The 9,877-nt window shown below is 46.8% G+C and overlaps 2 protein-coding genes across 2 annotated transcripts in view; one reads left to right on the forward strand and one right to left on the reverse strand.

The window, feature by feature from the left end:
• Positions 1-4,269, reverse strand: part of PARK7 (Parkinsonism associated deglycase) — a 12,742-nt gene extending 8,473 nt beyond the window's left edge. The window contains exons 1-3 of the mRNA XM_026085579.1: positions 3,842-4,269; positions 2,497-2,615; positions 2,164-2,325 (exon numbers count right to left, since the gene is read on the reverse strand). The gene's annotated coding sequence lies outside the window, so the exon portion shown is untranslated. The remainder of the gene's footprint in view (positions 1-2,163; positions 2,326-2,496; positions 2,616-3,841) is intronic.
• TNFRSF9 (TNF receptor superfamily member 9) lies at positions 3,223-9,663 on the forward strand. The gene is made up of 7 exons (XM_026085661.1): positions 3,223-3,328; positions 3,419-3,535; positions 4,221-4,358; positions 4,894-4,960; positions 5,060-5,193; positions 5,423-5,557; positions 7,822-9,663. The coding sequence occupies exons 1-7, from the start codon at positions 3,223-3,225 to the stop codon at positions 7,947-7,949; spliced, it is 825 nt and encodes a 274-aa protein (XP_025941446.1). The 3' UTR covers positions 7,950-9,663.
• Positions 9,664-9,877: the final 214 nt, after the last annotated feature.

The raw sequence follows: 9,877 nt of genomic DNA on the forward strand, positions 1-9,877 counted from the left end.
CCTCGCGTGTCCCCGCCGCGCTCGCCCGCCCCCGGCAGCCGCCGCGCCAGCGTCGCAACCTCCCCGTCAGAGCCGCGCCGGGGTCGCTCGGCCCGACCAAGCCTCGGCTTAGCACTTGCCGACGTCTCTGACATTGTTCCGCGCTCCCTTTCCCTTTGTCAGGTTTCCTCCTCGTGTTCACTCAGAACGCAGCTTTGCAGTGCATTTTCCGAGCCCAACGCTTTGACAGCATGACCCACCTATGCTATCATCATCACAAGTTACACACCTCCAGTTTCAAAGACTTCTACAGCAAGGCGTCAGCTCTCACCCCAAGCCATCCAACTTAACCTACTTCTTTCCTACATTCCTTAAAACAAGCTTCTTGTGCTTTTTCTCAGGCAGCCCTCGCACTTAAAAGGTGCTCCCTGTCAAAAAGTGCTGAACTAATTCATTATCCTCCTCCAAATTCCATCTAAAACTCTTAATTGGCATCCCAGTTTCCTAAGTAACATGGTCCATTGAAAATTCCCATTGCTCTGGGACAGAATTTTTTCCTAGTTTTCCTAAGGAGAAATTTCAGTGTTTGGGAAGAAAGAGCGAGCTGTTAAGAGGACCCTGCAAGACCACAGAGAGTCCTTTTCTGAAAAACTGCTACTTGCAGGTGCTGACCATTCCTTCAAGGGTCTGGTTCCCAGCTAATGGACTTGCTAGAGCTCTGGCAGAGAAACACACGTCTATGTCACGTAACAAGAGAGTAGCTTTCAGGGAAGAAACACAAGATGTGGTAGACACTTTCTTAGCATGTCTGAAGGCTTCTGCTGTCTTACCTGAGACAATGTAGAGAGCTCAGGTTTACTGACCACAATGAACTTCAGTCAAGACTTCCACTAGACCAGTCCTTGTTGTTACTGCAAATCTATCCGTATGAGAGTTGAAGTGGATGTTTGCTTATAAGTTATATATTCTAGAAAACTCTTTCCTCACTGTTTTCCCTTCTATTTATTTCTGCTGCTTTCACATTCAGCTGACTGCAGAAAGCTGAGATGGTCTCCACCAAGTTCCGCACATAGTCAGACCCAGTGAAGCACATCTTATGTCTTACGCAGTATGTGAAGGTTATTGTATCCTAGAGGCCCCAGAACACATTAAAAACACTATTCGCTGCTATGGCACACACACACCAAAGCAGCCTGGCCACAGCAACACAAGCTTACTTTAGCATAACCAGAATTTTCAAAGAATGACAGCCTTGTTTTCTAAGCTCTGCTCCTAACCTTACTCCAAACTGCAGCACAGCAAAGCATGTCTCTCAGCGCAAAACCCAGCTTTTGTAGGAGGTATGGGGTGAGGCAGAGGGTCTGTGTGACCACGGCTGTGACTGGCACCTTGCCTCGCCCAGCCCGGGCCGGCCGCACGGCCTGCTCGCACGCCCCATCTCACTGCATGCCCTCCCGGGCAAAGGGCGGCGCCGGCACCACGAGCGGCGCGAGGCCCCGCCCACCCGGGAGCGGACGGGGATTGGCCGAGGGCACGCGATTGGCCCTGATTGACCCGATTGGCCCTGACCTCACGGTGCTCCCGAGCCGCTGAGGGCCGCGGCGCCACTCCGCTGCGGCGCCGCAGGAGCCACCGCTCCTCCCCCCCGTGCCCCAGTCGCAGTCTTGCTCCTGCTCTGCCGTCAGGGAAAGGCTCCCACCCCGCGCCCCCAGCCGTGGCCTTGCTCCCGCTCTGCCATCAGGCAAAGGCCACCGCCTTTGCAGGGCTGCATCCCAGCCCGTCGATGTCCCTACAGATACCTGCTGATGCCTGACGTGGCCCTGGCTGCAGTTCAAACCCATCGCTCCTTCTCCCACCCACCCAGAGACGGGGACCAGCACGTTGCCTTCTTCGCCACCGCCCTCTGTGCACCTGCATGCTTTTGTTGCATCACCATCACCGTTCTGCGGGTCTGAACAGCTCACACTGCCTTCTGGGCTTTTCTGGTGGGTGGTTTCCCTTGTGCTGTGCCTAGAACTGGACACAGTGATCTTCCCGCTGGGGCTGCTCCCAGCAGCTTCCAGGTGCTGAGCAGAGCACAAAGATTGCTTCACACACCTTGCAGGGACACCTAGGAGCACTCAGTCTGTGAAATACCATAATCCTAGAGCCTTCTTTTAGTAACCGTTGTGAACTGGTCCTTACCACGTATTTATGCAGTCGGATCTCGCTATGCCTTTGTGAATTTCAGAATCTGGTGCTGGTTATTTTAGACTGTCCCTCAAATCAGTCAAGCTCATGTCTGAGTTCTCATCTGGTCTAGCCCAAGGCTTGTTATCCTCCCAGCTGTGTATCATCTGTACATCTCTGCAAAATATGTTCCATTATCAATAAATGACAGCACAGATTACACTGCTGATAAAAATACCGAACAGGCAGGGAACCAAGAGACTTCCACATGGGTACCCCCAAGCATCCTTGACAGCAACCTTTACTAAGTGCTCTCTAAGCATGGTCAGCCAGCAGTTCTGCACTCACCTCACCTAGGTTCAGTGTATTTTCCCAGCTTACTTAACAGGTATGCTATTGAATGATGTCAAAAGCTTGATGAAAGTCAGGTTGTGAGAAGTTTACCGCCTCTCTGCTCTCCACAAGACCTGCAATGTTGTCATAGGAGAAAATTAGATTGACTGGACGTGGCTCCTTGCTGACAAATACATGTCATTTGTCTCCTTGCTATCTTTTTAGTGCTTACAGAACATCTGATTATTAATTCAAAACCCATCACTTCCCTCTGTCTTTCCCCATCTACTTTAGTCATCCTGGCTTAAATTAGTGGCTTTTCTGTCTGTCTAGTGAGGGATTGAATATCTTGAAAGATTTCAGAGGACAGGCCACAGCCCTCAGAGACATGAACCACCTGTATCTTTTGAGGAGTACGCAGAGACAGAGGTGTTCTTTTCCGGACGCTGAGGCTAGTCTCCTCCGCCTTCCTGGGGCTGCACCTGGCTCACGGCCGGGCCGGGCCGGGCCCCCCGCGGCCGCGGGACTCGCCGGAGCGCGGCGGGAGGGCGCTGCCCGGCAGCGCTGAGGCGGCGGCAGACGCTGCCCGGCAGCCCCGGGGGTCGCGCCGGGGGCGGAAAGCCCCGCGGGCCGGGCCGGGGTTTCCCCGCCGCCCCCGGGTGACGCACGGGGCTGGCCGGGGGCGGCCGCTAAGGGCCGGCGCCCGCCGCCCCGCGCGCACTCCTGCTGTCTGCCGACCCCATGCGAGCGGCAGCGGGCGCCACGCTCCCGCCGCTGCTGGCGCTGCTGGCGCTGCTGCGCCCGGGGCCGGCGGCCGCCGCGCCGTGCGCCGCCACCTGCCCGGCGGGTGAGGGCCGGGCCGGGAGCGGGCCGGGGGGGGGGGGGGCGGCGCGGCCGGGGCGGCCTCGCAACAGCCACCGTGTGTCTCGGCCCGCAGGTACCTTCATGCTGAGCGTGGGCTGCGGGCGCGGCGCGGGCTGCCGGCAGTGCCCGCCCGACACCTTCTCCAGCGCCGCGGGACAGAGCCGCTGCACCCTCTGCCGCAAGTGCGAAGGTACCGGCACCCCCTGCGGGCGGCGGGGTGACCCCCCTGCGGGGGGCAGCAGCAGCGGGGTGACCTGCCTGCGGGGGGCAGTGGCGACGGGGTGACCCCCCTGAAGGCAGCAGCAGCGGGGTGACCTCCCTGCGGGGGGCGGCGACAGGGTGACCCCCCTGCAGGTGGTGGCAGCTGGGTGACCCACCTGTGGGCAGTGGCAGTGGGGTGACCTCCCTCTGGGCAGCAGTGGCAGCGGGGTGACCTCCCTGCGGGGGGCAGTGACAGGGTGACCCCCCTGCAGGTGGCAGCAGCTGGGTGACCCACCTGTGGGCAGTGGCAGCAGGGTGACCTCTCTCCGGGTGGTGGGGTGTCTCCCTCTGGACGGTGGCAGCGGCGGTTGGTGTGACCTCCCTCGAGGCAGTGGCGGTGTGGGACCTGCAGCTGGGCCTGCTGGGGGGATGAGGAGTTCCTCTTTACAAATGCTTCTGTTACCTGATGTGGGATAAAATAATTTGTATTAATTTGTCATTTCATTGCAAATGGAAAATATCACTGGCCAAATAACGTGATGCATCTGCCACAACTCTCTCTAAACTGACAGTTTAATTTTTGTCAGTGGTTTGAGCAAGGGCCTTGGGCCTCTGCTACCCTGTGCTTTAGGTTTGAATGTGTATATAACACAGGAGTCGTTTCCACCTTTCAGGAAGATTCAGGTATTTAAGAGAGTGTTCACCAAAAAGTGATGCCGAATGCACATGCAGGGATGGATATCACTGCAGTGGAGACGGCTGCTCCCGCTGTGACAGAAACTGCGGCGTGGGTGAGGAGAACGCAGGAAGCGGTAAGGTCACCTTTCCCCATTAGCTTAAGTCGCCTGTGTCCGCTGCACTGCACACAACACAGCCTCTTGCCCAGTGCAGAAAGGGGAGCCCTAAAGACCTCACAAGATAAAAACTGCCAGTGCTGCTGAACAGTTTGCATACTATGTGGAGCAAGCACAGACAGACATGCTCACCAAAATCTGAGCCCTACTGAGGCTCAAATCACACATGCATTAGTTCCCTTCACCTGGCAGCTGCCTTGTGGCCAGCATGTGGGAAACAGAGCTGGGAACACTGGAGTTAAATGCAAGTTACAACAGCTTGTGCTAAAACAGCTCAGTAGCCAAGTATTGTACTCACCCATAGCTTCTGCGGATGGACACAGGGAAAGACTTGCCTTGTATACTCAGAGCAGCTTGTAAAATATTAATAGATGACAAATATTTATGATTGTGGATCATAGTTATTGTACGAGCAGGCAATAACAATGTTTCACATATAGTTTTAAATGCTCATCTTATGTAAATAGTGACTACCTGTCCTTCTTTGTTGAAGGTTGCCAAGCTTGTCGCTTTGGAACTTTTAATGATCAACCCAATGGCTCCTGTAAAAACTGGACAAAGTAAGTAATCAAAAAATAAATGATATTGCTATTGCACTTGACTGAATTCATTTCCATAATTTTGTTTGTTTGTTTGTTTTTACTTTAAATATTTTTCAGATGCTCTGCAACTCGGGTCCTGGAGCCTGGAACTACAGCAAAAGATGTGGTTTGCAGACACACTTCAGATAGTTCTGCTTTAGCCACTACTCTAGCTACCACTTCTGCCTTTCCACTTTCTATCACTGTGCCAGGTGAGTCATCACATAATATTGTTTAATTACAGCTAAAGAATTATGACTTTCTTTGAGACATACTATAGCTCACAGACATATTTAAACCAAGAGTACCTTCTTATATCCATTTCCAATATTGCAAACTAATACAGAAGCAGACATATTGAGATGGCGACAAAGAAGTCAGCTAATTCAGCTGCAGTAGAATTTTGCTCTGTAACACTTGAGAATGCTGTTTGCTTCCTAGGGAAGGACCTCGAGCCGGACATCATCAGAATTTCTCTTGCTGTAACTGGGCTGTTGTGCATACTGTTTCTGCTACCTTTGTGCATATGCTTCAGCATCTGGCAGAAAAAGAAACTACATGCTGTCTTCAAGAAAAGTAAGATAGATACACTCTTCAATTGAATTTTTCTTTCCGAAACTAGACAGAAATTAGGAATCCAGGTTTAAGTGCCTTTAAAAGATAGTTGCAGATAGCTTGAAATTTTTCCTTGGAAGTCAGATACAGTAACTGAAAGGAATCCAAAGTTTTGGAATTTTGATTACAGTCAACTCTCAATTATCTGTGGCTGTTTTATCAATATTGCAGGTTAACTCTGACCGCATCCATAAAGGTGAAAAAGCTCAGCTGAGCCTTGCTTATCCAGCTGGATTCAGTTTTGTTTATTTCTTCCAAGTACCATCCCTGGCACGTGTGGCAATAGCGCTTCCTAGTTCCATCTGCTCAGAAATAGTACCTATGGTCTGGAGCCAGAGCACCCTAAGGCCAGCTAACACACAGCACCAACCATACTGCCTTTTGTAGTGCTCTCTGGGTGTCTTTGCACTTTACCGTCAGTAAAAGAGAGAATATCAAACCAGGACACGTTGCTACACATACGCAGAGCCAGCTTGAATCTAGCACCGCCCTCTGCAAGCTAATAAGCCCTCCGGGGAAGCTCTGGAGTTTAGCAGAGATACGAGGCGAATTGCGTGTTTTATCAGCTCCGGTTTGGCGCCACCTAAAGGCACTTTTGTGTTTACAGTGAACTCTGCAGCACCTGTATTACCTAAGTTTTTCCATTATTTGTAGAATACCAGTTAACATTACCCTGTATAATGGAAAGCAACCGTAATTATAAGTTAGACTACTAGGAGAATTTGCTTACAGCTTCCTAAGGGTTCCAAAGCAGCACTTCCCCCCAGTCCTTTGCAGCCGACACTGCAATATGAAATTACATGGGAGACTACTATCCCCAGGAAATAGCATTCTAAGATTTATTGTTGAGGTTGGCCACCCAACCTATTTACTCTAGTGTAAGCTGGGGCTGAACGTTTGTCAGCTGCCCTCTGGGTAGTTCCACATGCGTGAACAGATCAAATGCTGAGCATTCGTAGCCTTCCTTCAGATAACTTGTAGTATCATCTGTGAATCTCTATGGATATTCTTCCCTCACCCTTCCTAACAAATACCACTATTTCTGTACTTGGCACTTGAGTGCACTTGGAGGTAGGTTCCTTAGGAAGGCATGATCAAAGAAATTTGTTTTGTACTTCTTTCATTTTGATTTTGAACTCCCCAAATAAATGCAGTGGAATTCTAGACATAACATGCTAAGATATTTAATTCCAGGGCTTTAATGACTATTCATTGGGTTTGTATATTTTTTATTTACCCAGAATAAGTATTCCATTATTTTAGAATATGGCCTTAGATAATCTTTTAATACAACAGAAGAATGGTGAAAAGATGTAAAAGTGTATCAGGTCTCCTCAATTCTTTTCCCATGGGAAGAGGATACAGTCCTTGCTCTTCCTGGAAGGGTGCCCTTGACACAATTTGTCATGTTTCGGTGCTTTCCAATCTCATTATAACATTGATTTTCTTCAGATGGCATTTATGCCTTCCCTACAGACTAGAAGAAACAAACTAGGATAAGTGAAAACTCAAAATATGAAATCCCAACAAACCAAATACTTTTTTCATTTCTCCATTTCTCAGCTTTTTAATCACATCCCTCATTACTTCTGTAATATACAAAGTACCAATGTACTTTGTATATTGTTCATTTGTTTGATTATATACACCCTTCAGTACGTACTCAAGTACAGAGTTGTTAGTGAAAGCAGCTTAATTATCTTAATTATCTGAAAGCAAAACATTTTAGCCACAGAATCTTAAGACTTCTCTTATAAATAGTGTCTGAATAAGCATGTACCTGTTCTTCCATAGCACACAATTAAAACCTACCTGGTATTTAATTAAAAAAAACTGGTGATATAAAGTCATCCTTTGAACAGGAAACTAGAAAAAAAAATCAGTTTTTTTTTCTTTCCTAGGGATAAAAGCTTGATCCTCTAATGTGATTCTGATTATAGGAGAAAATAGCATTACTCCAAAAATCTAACAATTCCATGTTGTTCACTCTTCCTTTCATCCCTGTGGCAAACAAAGCCATAGCAGCCCCTGGTGCACTGGGGAAAACAAAGTATGATAAATTAATGTATCAGAAATATCTTTGTAGAGGAACAATTTAAGATCAAATTACTGGATCATTAAGAAGATTTTTGCCTGCTGATGTCCTGCAGTTGTGACTGAGGAAGGGTGGAATAAGATGGCTGGATAAATACAACAGAATGTGAATATATGTTTTTTTTCATTAGTGCATACCACACTTGAACAGTCGATTCAGGAGGATGACGCCTGCAGCTGCCGCTTTCCTGAGGAAGAACAAGGTGAATATCAGGACTGTGGCAAATCCACGGAATTCAGAGATCCTTTGGTGAATTAGGAATTACACTGTCTAGGTCAGCCAAATTTGTTTTCTTTGAGAACGCAGAACAAAACCTGCTTACATAATAGAGAGAGTATCAGAATCTCTGAATTTCAGAGTGCTAAACAGCCCAGCCAGTAAGGAGAAAGTGGATCTTTTCTATTTCTTAAAAACAAACAAACAGAAAGCAAACCTGCCAAATGAAATCAACCAACAAACCTACAAAAAACCTACCCTCCCACACTAGTTCATTGACTTTCTTCTCCTCATAGGAATAGTATTTTTAAGATACCGTAGTTGATCTACAGACTTACACACACACATCACTTAAAAGTAGTAACAGAAGGGCAGTATGGCTTTCTAGTCCCTCTTATAAATGATGTCTGGGCCATAATTTACATGCAGTCTGAAAGCAAGTCTCTAAGAGATTAGTAGCACATAGCAGAGCCACATGTGACACTGATGGTCTGTGTATTGCGATTACCAACCATTCTCTTGAATTTGAAACCTGCAGCTCCTCTTCAAGTGTGGCTCAAACCCAAGTGTTGGGTTTGGTGCACAAATACAGATAGATCCCAGTTCAAACTTGCAGATCCCATCAGCCCTGGAAGCAGATACCTGATCTGACCTGCACACAGCTTCCTAGTTAGAAGACAGGAAGATGCAAAAACCTAGAGCTGCGAAAAGTTTGATAATAGCTTGCATCTGCTGTTGTATTACACGGATTGGCTTAAGAGAGGCAGTGGAAACACTGAGAAAAGCTGTGGTTGACTTGATCTTAGAAATAGATGTTACAATGCAGCTGGACTGCAACATCTTGAAGCCTACATTATTCCACTTTGATCTTTTAAATGATGTAAATATATTATGTACGTTGCAGATGTGGTAAATGTAGAATGTGATACATTTCTGTTACTATTTTTGTAACTCTGAGGTTGGAAAGATTTTAACATCAGACAGTGTATCTGTCTTTTTGATCAATTACTGTTACCTTGGTCTTAAAGGAGAAAAAAGAAATTGCATGTTTGAGTCATGGCATTGGCAATAATACTTCTAACCTTTTACAAAACCAAATAAATGTCTTATTTCTTCAGTAAATGTTATTTGAAAATAGAATGAAAACCCATGAACATGTCACGTATATGGTAATTTTTCCCTGTGACTTAACTTAGAAGAATGCTGTTGTGCTAGAAGAAGGACAAGCTGTCTTTCCACTCAACAGAAGATTAAGATAGAAGATTATTTTCACCAAACCACACTTACTCATTTTGATAAAATTGTATATAAGTGGTTACAAACCAGCATGTGAGAAAATAAATGTAGTACTGAAGCCTGAACTGTAAAGTTAAGTATATTTAAATAAAAAATATTTTTTCAATCCCTCTCCCAAGCCTCCTTGCCTCTCTATTGGTACTTTCAACCATAAGAAATATGTGACTATTAAGTTCACAAGCTTAAAGACATAGGCAGGACATATGAAAAGCCACCAATGTATTTTTTAATTAAAATGTGACCCTTGCAGCAGTGGAGGATGTCTTAGAAGAAGACAGAATAGTTCTGCTTGTGATTAGTTTCTAATCCACACATAAGACAAGAAAATTAGTATACACATTCTGGAAAAACTCAGAACACCTGGTGTTTTCTCCTTGGAAAGAGATACACTAGTTGGAATTTCACATTTTGCTAGTGGAACCCTTATTTTCCTCTTCTGTATCTGTGTTGGAAGTAAATCTACTTACTGAACAATGAGGTGCTTATTACAATGCTTTTTCCAGACTTAGCTTGATTCTGCTCTTTTATACTGAAGCTTCAGGAGTGATATGAAATTCCCATGAATCTAAACAAAGCCTGTGAGGGGGGAAAAAAAAAATCCAAAATCAGTGCAAACTAATTTCAGAGAATAAGGAACACGTTTACACCACTGTTTCAAGGAACAGTCATTCATG

This window comes from Apteryx rowi, unplaced genomic scaffold (assembly GCF_003343035.1).
Source record: "Apteryx rowi isolate R43461 unplaced genomic scaffold, aptRow1 scaffold_67, whole genome shotgun sequence".
In the NCBI taxonomy this organism is placed as follows: domain Eukaryota; kingdom Metazoa; phylum Chordata; class Aves; order Apterygiformes; family Apterygidae; genus Apteryx; species Apteryx rowi.